General features: G+C 39.2%; 1 protein-coding gene across 2 annotated transcripts in view; it reads left to right on the top strand.

Annotated features, from left to right (window-relative positions):
• The window catches only part of SNX25 (sorting nexin 25), a 163,800-nt gene that overhangs the window by 83,919 nt on the left and 64,191 nt on the right, over positions 1-15,690 (top strand). For both annotated transcript variants that reach the window (XM_054030211.1, XM_054030210.1), the window contains exon 7: positions 1,713-1,903. In XM_054030211.1, coding sequence (XP_053886186.1) covers positions 1,713-1,903 — 191 coding nt within the window. The remainder of the gene's footprint in view (positions 1-1,712; positions 1,904-15,690) is intronic.

Genomic DNA, 15,690 nt, shown 5'->3' with positions numbered 1-15,690 from the left:
CTCTATCAGGTTCCCCAAAATAACTGATTTCTTGAGACAGCGGCCCTTTAAATCCCATTACAGTTATATGTTCCTGGTTGTGGTCAAAATCAGCTTTGTAGGTTGGCTTGAGATGGAGGCAAAATCATCAAAGCTAATAGTTCTCGTGCTGTTCCTTAACAACTACTAAGTGTTTCAGAGATGGCTGTCTTGAGCCATTCTTTGCCTGCCTGTTTTTTCCTCCGAAAGACTCCTGCTGAGATTAAACAACATAGTCATACAGAAAACTCCCCAATAACCAGGCAACAGATAGTATTCAGACAAATTATTATAGTGCAGCTCCAAATCTATGGCTGCCTGTCTCTGTCACACACATGAATGCATATGTGTATTTATGTGTGTATATGTTTGGTTAACCCACAAAAACAACAAGGAGTCCGGTGGCACTTTAAAGACTAACAGACTTATTTGGGCATAAGCTTTTGTGGGTAAAAAACCTCACTTCTTCAGATGCATAGAGTCTGGTTAACCCTGACAGCCTCCCATCCACCATCACTATGTATATATGTAAATATTATTATATAATGAAGGTAGATGGAAGGCTTTCTGTTTTTTTAAAGTACACAAAAATAGTACCCAGATTGTAAGATGAATCTTTAATGTATTTGAAACCTAATTGAAAATGTGAGTTTAAAATCATTCATGTTGGCTTTCCCTGTAGCACGCTTGCATGTATACGTATTCCATGTGGTTATTACACTGTCCTTGGGAGCCAAAAAATCTTACCATGTTATAGGTGAAACCGCGTTATATTGAACTTGCTTTGATCCGCCAGAATGCGCAGCCCCCTTCCGCTCTCCCTCTTCCCCCCCCCCCCAAGTGGTGGTTTACCTTGTTATATCCGAATTCATGTTATATCGGGTCGCATTAGATCGGGGTAGAGGTGTATTCACACGTTCTAAACATGGCCAGGTGGGTAAAGATCTGACCATTCATTGCTGAATGCTGGCTTAATCCAGAGTTGGGTACAACCTGAATTGTCCATGTAGCTTGCTTGCAGAGCTCATGTTACATGTCTGCACAAGAATAAGAAGTTTTGTGATTGAGCAACAGAATTGTGCTACCTTTTAACAAACAGAATGGATTTGCAGGAGTTGTTCACATTCAGGCATAGTACAGGAATAATTTTCAGTGCTGCATCTTTTGGTTTTTATCTGTGATTTTTAACTAGGCATTTTTAAAACTATGGAGAAGGTGCAGTGGGAAGTGTGGAAACTTGAAGCACTCTGATTGCTTATGTTTTATGCACAAGCCTCATTCTTTTGAATTTTTAAAATATTTTTCCTATGTCATCACAAATTTAACAACATATTGTGCAGTCTTGGTATAGTCTTAAAGGACTGTTATTTTGAGTGGATTTCATCTGGCTCAAGTCCGTCTCTTAAGTAGATACTGGAATAACAGGGGCACAGTGCTGGACAAGGTCAGATGACAGATATGTGGAGCTGTGTTTAAATGCTTGGTATATTTGGATGATTTTTCTCTTAACTATTTTATATGTACACTTGCTGTGTTAGTGGAGATATCTCAGAACATACTCTATTTGCTTCCAAAACAGACTGGTGGCTTTTTTACTTCAATGTCTAGTATGTTGAATGACAAACACTTCAGAAGTTTGTAATCTGAAGTTTTCCATTGTGAAAGATAACTTTTCTTCTCTGCTGTTATCATAGATACTAAAGGTAAAGAAACTGCTGCAATGAAAGCTGACCTCTTGAGGGCCCGCAATGTGAAAAGGTACATTAATCAGCTGACTGTGGCAAAGAAGCAGTGTGAGAAGAGAATAAGGCTTCTAGGAGGTCCGGCTTATGACCAGCAGGAGGATGGTATCTCTGATGAGGGTGATGGCCCTCAGAGCCAGAAGGTAAATATTACATAGTGTGTATAAGGCTAGAATGAAAATTTTCCAGGTGTTAGTATTTGATCACTTTATATTTCACTTTTAATTATGAATGAGTATTATCCAAGGGAAACATGTTGGTGCAATTGTTTCATATTATATTTGGTTCAGTGTTGGGAAACACGGTACTGGTTTTGTCTGTATATAGAACTTCATAAAGGGTTCTTCAGCTCACCAGTTTGCTAAATTTTCAGACTTGCCGTATATAGTAGACTGAGACACACTTACAGTGGTGGTCTTCACAAGATTACCTCCATATCTGCAATATTCCTTGGTCTCCCTATATTTATTATAGGAAATACCTTGAATATTTTAGTTGTCTAAGGCAACTGGCATTTTTCAATGGCAACCAATATGGAAGAGGTTCAGTAAGACTATTGACTAAATCAGTAGGTCTTGGAAACATATTGTTGCATTAGCCAACAGCTGCAAAAATGAAAATTCCAGTTAATGATCTAAGATAATAAAGTGTAATAGGGCTAATAATTTATGTACTCTACTTTCTGTGCCCTTTGGACTAAGCTCAGTAATTGGAATATTACAGTTAAAAATAAAATGCTACATTTTTTTACATAGGTGAGAGAGAGAGAAATGTTAGTCTTTATGCAGGTGTTTTTTTAAAGTTCATTAAATCGTTGTAATAATTGTAACTTGGTTGAGAATCAGTAAGAATTATTTTCCAGCAATGGAATTTTTTTTCTGAAGATGGCAATAAACCATTTTATAGTAAGTGTAGAAAAGTAAAAAGCTAAAGTCTGAGAGGAAAAGGGTTTGTTTTCTTTTTCCTTCCTTTTAAAAATATGTTTATATAAAAGCATCTGTCATAGGAAGTGCTAGGCCAGTCTTGGTCTATTTCAGAAGCAGAGAGATCCTGTTGTTTGTTAATGTAACCTGTCTTACAGGCCCACAAATCACTTCCATCTCTTCTAAGGGGGTGCCCTATCGACAGCTGGGTATTGTTAACTGGGGGTCAGCTCCTGCAAACAGTGATGCATGTGAGCAGGCTAGGGTGACCAGATGTCCTTATTTTATAGGGACAGTCCCGATTTTTGGGTCTTTTTCTTATATAGGCTCCTATTACCCCCCTCCCCCTCACCCCCGTCCCGATTTTTCACACTTGCTGTCTGGTCACCCTAGAGCAGGCTCATTTTAAATTAATGACTCTACTCACAGGAGTAAAGCCACTGTCAATCATAAGTATTTGCCATGTTGGTGGTGACAGCAGCTGTACCAGAGCTGAACTAGAACTTCCCATCTCTATCCATCTTTGATATTCTGAAAGGACAAGACCCAACAGTCTCTCCCCACCCCCCGGCTGTTTCTCCGAGAGCAGGGTTTGGAAAGCGCTTCCCAACCTGATCTCCCATTCCCTGTGAGCGGGGAAGAAGAACACAAAGCTGGGCAGAAAAGAGGCACAGCATGGAATCCTTGATTGTAGATCAGATGCCCGCTGGTGGGGTTAGACTGCATAGCTCAGCTCTGGGAGGGAGCCCACTTTTATTGGCAGTGCTTCCCTGTATGCTCTTCCCGTCTTAGCAATAGTAGCAGTCCAAACTTGTATTTACAAGTAGCCAGCACTACCCCAGATTTTGGCCCAGCCCCTGCTGAGTACATAGGTAGAAATATCCAACGTGTGGCAAGGCTTCCCTTTGTTTTATTTTGTTTAACAAAATGAATTAATATTGGCTTATTACTCCCTGTGACCCTCACCTTTCTTAAAACAAAACAAAACAAAGAGGCTGGTCATTCCAGTAGCCCTTTAAGGTACTACATTATTTAAAGAATAGCTAATAAATGTATATGAAACACCACGTTTGCTTTTCTCCTATTACAGTGCATGAAGTATTTGAAGAACAGACATTTATTGATGTATTTTGGGTAATAATGAAGTGTGTAGTAGATGCTTGAACTAGTCTAATGGACTTGAGGAGTATGTTGTTCTATTTAAATGAAAAGTGAGTTGACTAATAGCTTAGAATTATACTTTTGTCACTGCCATACATACAGCAACCTTCCTCTTTGGTGGGATAGAGGTGTTGTATTTCCAGTAAATGTCCTCATTTTAATAAATACTTCAGCTATAGAATGAATTTGGAAGTGAAGTCAGGGTTCCTGTTCTCATATTATAGATTAAAGGCATGAAAAGCTAAGAGGAAAAAAATTATGCTCAGTTCTTTCACAGCAAAAGCAATGCTGGTTATAAAACAGCTGCATCTTACTTGTAGGTCAATATAAAAACTAGTTTTGTTTTTTTAAAATACCGTTGCATTTAATTTTCATCTTACTGCATGGACCTGAATCTGATTGCTTTGGCTAGGCCCTGAATTTAAAAGTAAACGGGTGTGTTTTTAACTAGATGTCTAATAAAACTGGCTATTGGCTGAATCAATATTTTGTAGTTAGCTGGGATGCTGACTGTGACGGGTTGGACCCCTTGGGAAGCCACCTGATGTGCTGAGATACCACTGAGTCTACCTGTTCTGCTAGACTGGGCCCCCTTTTACCTGTCTTGCTGAGCCAGGCTATTAAAACCTCCTGTAAAAAAAAAAAAACCACACACACACACACACACACACACCCACCCACCCACCAGCTGCAGAACAGCTTCGGGAAGACTCAGCTTAAGAGACTTGCTCCAACACAGTGGTGCTCGCTCCTTTTAAGAGGTACAAACCCAAAGGTTTTATTAAATTTGTCCCCTCCCTCAATATAGAGAGAGGTGTGCATACTTCTTGCCTCTTCCCCCAGTTAGAAATTACAGAAACTGTGTTTGTTATTAAACCAAACAAATTGTATTAACTATGAAAGGCAGATTTTAAGTGGTAACAAACAGAACAAAGCCATGAGCCCTGTCTGGCTTTTCCATTGTTGTACCTGAAGTGTTAGCAGTGGGCGTCACCCAAAGTAGCATAGTTGAAATACAGATACATAGTCAATATTTCTAACTTCAGATACAGAAATGATACGGGCATACAAATTGAATAATCACATTCAGTAAATCATAACCTTTCAATGATACCTTACACGTTCCATATGGCATAAAGTATATCTGTTATGTTATATTCATATCATAAGCATATTTGCATAAAGAGTATGGAATGAAACATCACACTGACCCTTATGCTATATTGGCTATGATATTTGGTTCCAGAAAAGTATGCCCTTTGAATTAAGGTAGAATATAATGCACCCTTTAAAATCTATTTAAGATCTTTATCCTTTTTCTAAAAAAATCACACCTGCACAGCAATGCAGTAGCCTGATCAACTTCCTGTTGTCTAGTATTCATTGAAGAAATTATTTACATCATCTGTAAGCTGGTGCAGTTACATTATCTTATCTATAAGGAGTGTTGTATAGAGTCTTTAGCTAATTGGTTCCCAAACTGTGTTCTGTGAACCACCAGTGGTCCGTGGAGCACTTGCAGTCTTGATTTCAGTCAATCTACAAAATGGATGAAAAACTCCTTGCAGCCAGAAACCATTTGAGTTTGCTCTCAGGCAAAGGCAACTGACTGCACAACCATTCTGTTGATCATGGCTGAGTGGAAATTGTAGTGGAAGAGAAAAAATTAGCTTGCCTCCACCACAGACAAGATATATACATTGATTCTTTGTTGTAAGTGACCACACTTTGAGTGTGATTTCTGATGCTCCAGCCTCTTTTCCTCATGCTTTGTGTCCCAAGTTATCTTTATATCCGGATAATCGGATATGAGGATGGTGTAAAGAGAAAGGGCTTAAAACTCTTATCCCTTTCCCTCCCTCATTGCCTCTTGTATATGCTAAAGTAAAAAAGATCATGGCAGATAAGTAATGTGTTAGTCTGAAAGTATGCATTTTGCTTGGATTTCTTCCCAGAGTAAATGGTAGGGAAAATAGCCAGAGCTACCTCTCGAGGTCCCTTCCAGTCCTATAATCTATGAATCTATGAATCCTTAAATGATAAATGCTCAGTAATCCTTGATTGCTAGTCAGTATGGTGGGTGTATCTATTGCCACAAAGCCAAAGGCCCTCCTAGGTTTTTAAGGTACTGATGATTTGCTTTTTAAAAAAATGCATTATTGTAATCAAGGTACAAACAGTATCCTTTACATGGGATCATGTCATGATTATTAACTTGCATCATGGGGGTATCTTTCCAATATCATTCACTTTCTGCTATTTTTCTGTTTCCCAAAAAATGGAGGGTATCAAAACAGAAGTCCTCTTACCTGACTCTATAAATACCATCAGAAAATCCTCATAGGAACTAGATTTCTGTTCACTAAACTCTCCTCTGGTAGCACTCTTCTCTAAAGCACAAAATCTGCTATAGCTCAGGAAACAGTTACTAGCTATATGTCAGTGTTTTATGAATAGGTCAGTGTGTATGTGGGGAAACCCTGGTCTATTATGTAGTAGTACTTGTATTATAGATTAAAGGAATGAAAAAAACGAAGATCCAAAATTATGCTCATTTCTCTGACAGCAAAAGCAATGCTGGTTATAAACCAGATGCATTTTACTTGTAGGACAATATACAAACTTCAGAGAATCTTAAAGTTTCTAGTTTTATTTTTTTTTAAATAGTGTTGCATTTAATTTGTAGTACAGAGCCCTACAAATAGCACTGGGCAGGCCATGGGTGCGTTGGATTAACAGTTCACAATAAAATAATGATTTCACATTTGTCTCACCTACCGTATAATCACCAGGTCTTGGATTGCTCAGAATTGCGAGGGACAAGAAGTTGTGCGTACTTTGCTTTAACCATTGTCTTCAAGCAGAGATAAAGGTTGCTGCTTAGTTTTCTCTCCAACCTTGAAGCCTCTTCAGAGTTAAAAAGGCTTAAAGGGTCACTGTTGAGGCCGACAATTCTAAGATTAGATCTACTCAATGCATGTTGGTTTGAGGATGTGCACGTGATCCAAACGTGTATGTGTGCCAGAGTAACTTCTGTCTGTCCTCTAATCAGGGTTGATAGTGAGCAACAGTGATACTGAAACATACAGGAATCCTTCACAGAACATTTCAAAGCAGGGTTCAATATCCTGCCTCTTCAAAACAGAAGGACAGTGTAGTGGGAACACAGGGACTCTCAGCAGTATAGGGCTTGAATTGCATGTATGTTGTAGTCCAGTCCTGCAAAATAATCATGAACATTTAGCTCAGTCATAAAATCTACTTCCTTGTCATTTATTGTGATGAATGCTGATTAAAATATTGATATTTTTTGTTCACCTTTGCCTTTTTAAAAAAGCTCCTTTACTGATGCCTTATGAAAAAATTAAATATCATTCATCAGTTTTCTTACCTTATTCTTTAATAAAGTATGTATTTTCATGCAATCTGTTTCTTAAGATTTAAACTGTCAGTGGTTCCTTTTTTTTTTTTTTTGCTTGAAGTCCTCTAACTTTTTATGGCATCATGACTGATTTGCTGTAGAAATTATTGTACCATGAAGGAATTACAATTTAGGGAGGTAATATGGTCCAGTGGATAGATGGGCCTGAACTGGGACCCTAGTCCTTTGGATTCTAGTTCCAACTGTACCAGTGACTTACTCAGTAACCCTAAACAAGTGACTTCATCCTCTTTGCCTCCGCTTCCCCATCTGTAAAAGGTAAATCATTGTAATCTATAGATAGAAACACTACGCCACAGAAGAGCTAACTGTTATCATTTAGTAAGGTAGAGACCAAGCGTGTATAGAAACTGGTGCACTCTTAAGGAACAAAGATTGTTCTTTCATTTGTATACCTTCTTTAATAAGGAATGAGAAAAGAGATGAAAAACACAATAGGCACGTTGAGTTGTTTTGAAGTAGAATATATGAGGTTTCATCAGATCTCTGAAACTTCAAGAATTTTCTCTAGTATTTTTGATGAATAAAAACAAATAATGATCTTACCTTTGTGATGGAAGAAGTGACCATGTGTCTTACCTAACAATATTTAGCTCTTATGGCACCTTATATTTACAAAGCAGTTTGCAACTAATCCCCTGAACAATTGCTCTGAGGTTGATTGGTAAGGATTATTCTCATTTTAAAGGTAGGTAAATAGAGGTAGCGAGATTAAGTGATTGTGACGCAGAATTTCATTGATGGAGTGATTAGAACTGGGGAACTGATTCCCACTCCAGTGCTCATTCCCCTAGACCATATTTCTTATCAGTGAAATATTTGTAATGAAATCTAACAATGCACTGAAAATTTAAGACTGAACTGCTTTGGAGGATCATAATTTTTTGTGGTGTTAGGTTGCAGAAAGGCAAATCACAATCTAATATGTAACATTTCTGACTAGCTTTCTTCTGACATTAAATTATCCCCTTGGTTTGGATTATGCCCCAGAATACTTAAAAGAATCTAATCAGTTGGGACAGTAATGGCTTACTGAATTATTTAAATAACAGATAAAATGCACAATGTGTTGATTGCAGGATATTCCAGATGGTTAACCAAAAAAAAAAGGGGGGGGGGGAATTCTTTGAAAGGAAAAGTTATTTAAATATCTCTTCTTGCCACAGAAATAAAACCTGATAACTGACTTTTTCTACGTAAACACAGTTAGATTGCTTTAAACACACAGATGTCATTTTGCACTTTCAATTGCTAATTACAAAAGTGCAATCTTCATAAATAACTGAATAATTAGCACATTTAAGATGACGACAACTATGGAGTTGTATGCAAACTAGTGTCAAGCTGACATAACTGCTACTGTGAAAGGATATTTATTACAACAGCCTGTCCCACAGCAGAGTTATCAATTACTGCTTTCAAGTTTTAATGTTTAATAGTTAGCCCCATTGCTGTCAATTTTAGCAGACAGGCCAATGACTGGATGAACATAAGAGACTGAATTACTCTTTCCCTCCAGAGGGGTTCCACCAGGTCAGGGTTGAGGCAGCATTCAGTCTAACTTGCTGCCTGTGCTGTACCAGTAGGGTAACTAGATGTCCCGATTTTATAGGGACAGTACCAATTTTTTGAGTCTTTTTCTTATATAAGCTCCTATTACCCCCCACCGCCATCCTGATTTTTCACATTTTGCTGCCTAGTCACCCTATGTACCAGCTTCTAGAAAAAATCCTGGAGAGAGTGAAGTTCTCTGGGGGTTTTTTTCAGCTCAGCAGTTTCAAAAGCACCGAATTCACACACAATAGAAAAAAAAAATAGAGGGAATAGGTGTCTGTTTTAGGGACTCTAATAGAAGAGAACTTTTTTTTTTATGGCATTTTCTCCCCATTCACTTTTGAATTCTTGTCTACGTCCTGTAGGATTGCTTGCTTTTCATACCCATGTTCCTTGCTCTCCCATTGCAGCCACTGTCCTTCTAGATGAAAGAGATTGGAGGGGCATGCAATATGCCAATGTGGAGCACTACAGCTGAGCCCACAGACTAATCTTAGAACTGTCATTTATGTCCTCCTCCTGGATACTCTGATCACCATTACTGTAATAAACGGTGTAATAATCCTTTTTCGACAGAAGCAAATGGGTTGTTGTGGATTTACAGCGTGAGCTTAGAGACAGCAGCTCACTAAATACATAAGCAGGTTTTTTTTAATGTAAGCAGAACTAGCCAATTCCAAAAGATTATGGTGTGAAAAATAGAGAGAAGACATGGCACAGGCTTATCCGCTAGACATTTCTTGAAAATGAGACTAAAAATAAACACTGCAACTAAGACAAACATGAAGCACTTGACTGTTACCCAAAACAAGTGGGCTTGGTCAGACAAAAAATTGGGCTGATACAGGGTGCTACATTACCTAAAGGACCTTTTTTTTTTTGTGATGCTGGAGGCGAGATGTGAAACGAAGATCCTGACTGCTTCTGATCATTAAAGAGCCCCATTACGCTTTTTGTATGGGGAGCGCTGATAACCCCCGTACCCTGGCAAAATTCCAACTCACTCTACTTACGTTATTCTTCAGGTTTCAACTGGATTCAGTATTTTTAATGTCTTTAAGTTGTGTGCTGCTAAACACATGTTGCATTCACATTGGTGGGCAAAATGATTCCCATATAAATACAATTTAAGTGCTTTGGGATCCTTTCAGAAGAAAAGGTGATAAGTAGCTTATCAGTAGTTTGCACGGGCCCCGCTTAGGATGATGGCATGTACTGTACATATGGTTGTTTTTTTTTATCTCCTTTGTTGTTTTCCTTCCTCCCACTTCTCACCATGCAGCAGAAACACTTTTAAAAGGTCTTTTAAATCTTGTGACCCACACTCAGCTACTTGCCTCCTTGGTGCCTTGAGGCAGCCAGGCTTCTTTTAAAGTTTAGATTTGACTCAAAAAGCTACTTCAGGAGCAGTGTAACTGCTTCTTAAGTAAAGGGAAAATTTAAAAGCAGCTTGGTTGCCTGCATGTCACCGATGAGATCAGCGAATGAACTAGAAAAGGAATGTTGCTTTTCCCTTTGAAGTGCACTTCTCAGCTCAATTCTTGTCAGATGGCATTCTTCAAGGAAGACTCCTGGGCTTCTTGCCCACTGTGGAGACAGTGTTCATGAATGCCCTGGGTGCAGATGGACTTGTTCTGAATCTCTCTGCAAAGCACTATGCACTGGGCAGGGTGGAAGGAGGAACACTACGGTCTTCTTGGAAACAGGCAGCCAAATTTCAAAGGGAAAAAGCATCCTTCGTCTGATTCAGGGAGCTCGTACCATTGGGGATCTCAGAGACAGCTGGGCCACTCTTTCATCTTACTTAAAAAGCTGAACTGGGGTGATTAAGTAGCTCCCAATTTTCTTCTTCAATCAGTGAAGCAACTTAGTTGGCTAGCATAGCACTAACTATGTAGTGATGAGGGTAGGCAGAAGGGGCAACTCAGTGATGAGTACGTTTATACGATCAGAGAGAGAAGGGAAGTCAGTCAGTCATGGGGACCACTATACATTTGGGCTGAAATTCATTAAAGGAGAAATGATTTTTAATATTTTTCCCCTAGCATATATGAGATCTGGTAGTGAGGAGGATGATGTCATAAAGGTTTCATGGTGGATCAGCTGTGCAGCTTCATTGTCTCCATTAATGCATTCATTTGTCTCCATTTAATCCAGTCACTTGCATTGTGCTACCCCACCGTAAGCTAATGTGCCTAATACAGGCGCTGTTGAGGGCACAATGGAGCTTAGAGGATCTTGATTATTGCCTGATTTCATGCAAATGAAAGAACCAATTCTGAGCCCAGGCTTAGTTAGCAGGGCTGGCAGTTGCATATAAAATACAGTTTGCATGTAACCTGAGCAATAGAACTATGTAGGAAGTGGGATTTCTGTTTCATGGGAAGTTCTACATTGTTGAAATTTGTTTTGTTTAGAGTTGGAATAAAAACAAAGAATTCTAAAATTTTCCGTGAACTAAATTTTTTTAACAAAATTCGTTTTGGGTCAGTTCCAATGTTTAGTTGAAATTTTGACATCTTTACAATTTTTTTTAAAATTTTTACACTAAAATTAATTTCAAAACGAAAAGTCATTTTGATACAAAAATCTAAATGTTTCATTTTGAAAATGACAAAATGGAATGTTTCGACCGTATCAAAATGCTTTTTCTAATTTTTTTTTTCCTTAGTGAAATTTTGACAGAATTGATCCATTCCCACGGAAAGTTTCAGTTTCAATGAAATATCATTTTCCAAGCCAAAAATGTTCCACTGAAAAGCTTTTGAACAGATCTACTGAGAAAATTTGAGATGGAGTCATTCTGAGACGAATATGGAAACCTACAATTACATGTTTTTTCATTTGGTTTTCATAACTGAACTTTTGATGATGCTTCAGTCCTAAGTGTAATGTTATGGATAGTGCCCTACCAATTGACGGCTGTGAAAAACAAGTCACAGATCATGAAATCAGACCTCCCCTGTGAAATGTAACTATTGGATGGGTGGGGAAAGGGACAGGCCTGGGCTGGGGGTACTCTAGCCAGGGACTCCTATCATTCACCAGGCTCCAGCTGCTAGTCTGCCGGACTGGGGAGGAATGGCACTTCCTCTTCCCACCCACCTCTGAGTATCTCTCCTGGCTGCAGGAAGCTCAGGGGCTGTGCTGCTTTCAGAGCTGGGCTCTGAAAGCAGCAGCTGTGGAGTTTCCTGCAGCCAGGGGAGATATCTGGAGGTGGAGGTGAGTCTGATCTCCCCCGTGCTGCTGGGACTGCCCTCTCCCCCCAGCTGCAAGAAAACAGTCACTGCTCTGAGGAGCTTGAAGTCTTAGACCCTAATCTTGCAAGTAGAACTGAGGTGAGTGAAGGATTCCACCTAGAGCTCATTGCAAGGCTGAGGTCTTAGTACCTGGTTCTAGAAAGGGTTCCATCCATTGGTTCCAAGTGGTCAGAAAGATCTGCCTTATGAATCTGTTAGCAGGATTAAGCCTTAAAACTTCCCAGAATGGTGCATGACCCCTCTAAGACTGTTCCATGCAAAACACTTCAGTTGATTTCAATAAACTAGATGCAGAGCGTGTGACTTAATTGTTGCCCTGTCATTGATGCCTTGGCCCTTTATGCAATATTGTTAAACCGCAAAGCTATGAGCTCAGTGTGGGCTACTGTGATAAAATAATAAATAATCATTTACATACTTGTATACTTGTATCTACATTCTCATTAAAAATAAATTAGTACTGTACAGAGCCAGTAGCTCATATTAAATGGATTAAAAATTGGCTGAGTGATCTTAAAAAGTAATTGTAAATGGGGGAAAAAGTCATCCAGAGGGGGCATTTCTAGTGGGGTCCCAGAGCTATTGGTCCAGTGGTATTCATAGATTCTAAGGCCAGAAGGGACCATCGTGATCATCCAGCCTGACTTCTTCCTGCATAGCATTGGCTGTAGAATTTCCCCAAAATAACTCGGGGCATATATTTTTAGAAAAACATCCAATCTTGATTTAAAAATTGTCAGTGATAGAGAATTCACCATGACCCTTGGTAAATTGTTCCAGTGATTAATTCAATATCTTTATCAATTATTTGAAAGAAAATATAAAATCATTGGTAAAATTTGCAGAGGACACACAAATTGGAGGAATAGTGAATAATAAGGACAGATCAGCTTTGCAGAGTGATGTGCATTGCTTGGTAAGGTGGTGTCATATGAACAATATGCATTTTAATACAGCTGAATGCGAGGTCACAACTAGGAACAAAGAATGTAGTCACACTTACCAAATGTGGGACTCTATCCTGGACTGCAGTGCAGCTGAAAGGGATTCAGGAGGCATGGTAGATAACCAAGTGAGCATGAGCACTTAGTGTGACGCAGTGGCTAAAAGAGTAAATGACTGTTCCCTGTAGACTAGCTATTCCTATTGTTACGTCTTTAAAAATGGCTTATCAAAGAATTGCTGTCTAATGAAAATAAATATTTTAGAAATACTGTGTGAAGATGAGGAATAACATTCAATTAATTGCTGTATTTAAAGAATAGTTTAAGAATTATAACCCAGCCTAGAAGTGATTGCTTTTGTTCTGCTTATGAAAGGTATGAATATGTTTTCTTGCTGAATGGCAAATTCAAGAAAGCCAAGAAAGTGAGCTGGGTATGAAGCACTCCGCATCCAAATTAACACTTTTTCTGAGTAACTGGATTATGGATTATAAAATAAACTTCCTACAGACTAGCCAACTATCAGAATATTTATTAAGGCTAATGTTACTCTTTTCTCAACCTGTGTATTATACAATTTTATCTGTGCATCTGGGTATAGTGCTTAGATTATCCTAAATACAAAGTTTGTTTTTAAAAGTCATATGATACATATAGTACATAATCAGCAATAACCCAAATTTAGGTGAATAAATTTAAGAACGGCTCTCTATGAGCTAAGATCAAGCATAGTATCCAAGTATTCAGGTACATTACTCATGAAAAGTTGTACAGAGATTTGGTTGTGGAAAGCAAATATAGGAATGAGTGTAGATTGTCCCTCAGTAATTGAGCATTTTAGAGTAGATTGTCCATGAGGAAAGTATTTCAGTTACTTTCCCCAGTGTGCTTCTCATCGGCACTCCAGCTCATCCCTCCTGGTATTGCTGATGTCCGGTGATGTGTTCTATGTAGATGTCCCTCGACCACCTGATGGTGTCTGACCTCATGAGTTGCTGCATCAGCTGAGCGTAGCGTTGACCGATTCCGCATTCTCTCAGCACTTGCTCGTTACTGGGGTCCTTACTGAATGGGGGAGTCAACCTAGTGACAGATGATTTGGAGAAAGCTGAAGTACTCCATACTTTTTGTGTCTCGATCTTCACAGACAAGGTCAGCTCCTCGACTGCTGCACTGGGCAGCACAGTATGGGGAGGAGGTGAGCAGCCCTCAGTGGTGAAAGAACAGGTTAAGGACTATTAGAAAAGCTGGACATGCACAAGTCCATGGGGCCGGATCTAATGCATCTGAGGGTGCTGATGTGATTGCAGAGCCATTGGCCGTTATCTTTGAAAACTCGTGGTGACTGGGGGAGGTCCCGGACGATTGGAAAAAGGCTAATGTAGTGCCCATCTTTTAAAAGGGGAAGGAGGAGGATCCAGGGAACTACAGGCCAGTCAGCCTCACCTCAGTCCCTGGAAAAATCATGGAGCAGGTCCTCAAGGAATCAATTTTGAAGCACCTAGAGAAAAGGAAAGTGATCAAGAACAGTCAGCATGGATTCACCAAGGGCAAGTCATGCCTGACTAACCTAATTGCCTTCTATGACGAGATATCTGGCTCTGTGGATGAGGGGAAAGCAGTGGATGTGTTATTCCTTGACTTTAGCAAAGCTTTTGATATGGTCTCCCACAGTATTCTTGCCAGCACGTTTAAGAAGTATGGGTTGGATGAAGCTAAGCTGTTCTCAGTGGTGGCAGATGACTGAACAAGGAGTATTGGTCTCAAGTTGCAGTGGGGGAAGTCTAGTTTGGATATTAGGAAAAACTATTTCACTAGGAGCATGGTGAAACACTGGAATGGGTTCCCTAGAGAGGTGGTGGAATCTCCATCCTTAGAGGTTTTTAAGGCCTGGCTTGACAAAGCCCTGGCTGGGATGATTTAGTTGGGGGTGGTCCTGCTTTGAGCAGGGTGTTGGACTAGATGACCTCCTGAGGTTTCTTCCAACCCTAATCTTCTATGATTCTATTATTAGTTTCATAGCATAGTTAATGAAACAGGCTGTTTGGAATTACTCTGGGTATATTGAAAAAGAGAATAATATGAAAAAATCATTTAAAGTTGCTGCTACAGTTATAGGACCAATCTATCATTTCTTATGTATCCAAAACTCTCATTGACTTCAGAATATAATTTGAATTTTGAGTGTGAAAGCTGCATAGGGTGGCATGGCCCTTGGATGTTCACCTTTAGAAAAAAGATAATTTTTTAAACTTTTTATTCAGAGGTACTGTTCATTTGCTTTTCTTCAAATAGATAGACATAAAATCTGTCATGCCTCCTAATTGGTGGAGGTGGAATTTAAATCTTTGACAATGAGTTGATTCTTCCCTGGGAGAGAAATGAATGGTGCACATACCCAGCATATTCTTCTTTTTCTAGTTTGTTCACAGTATAGATACCAGTGCCTGTTCACCTCTTACAAAGGTGGCAAAAGTTATAGCAAATCTTTATTCAGGCAATTCCTCATTCACTAACCCAACTAAAACATGCCTGGGTCCAAACCATTTATGTAGGCTCTGCTGCTTTTCTGTCTCCGTACTACAAGTGTAGCCAAGGACAAAATGTTTCACTTGCTGTTAAATTACATTCAGCACCAGTTTAACT

Source organism: Malaclemys terrapin, chromosome 5 (assembly GCF_027887155.1).
Source record: "Malaclemys terrapin pileata isolate rMalTer1 chromosome 5, rMalTer1.hap1, whole genome shotgun sequence".
Lineage (NCBI taxonomy): Eukaryota > Metazoa > Chordata > Testudines > Emydidae > Malaclemys > Malaclemys terrapin.
This window is presented reverse-complemented; position numbering and strand designations above follow the sequence as displayed.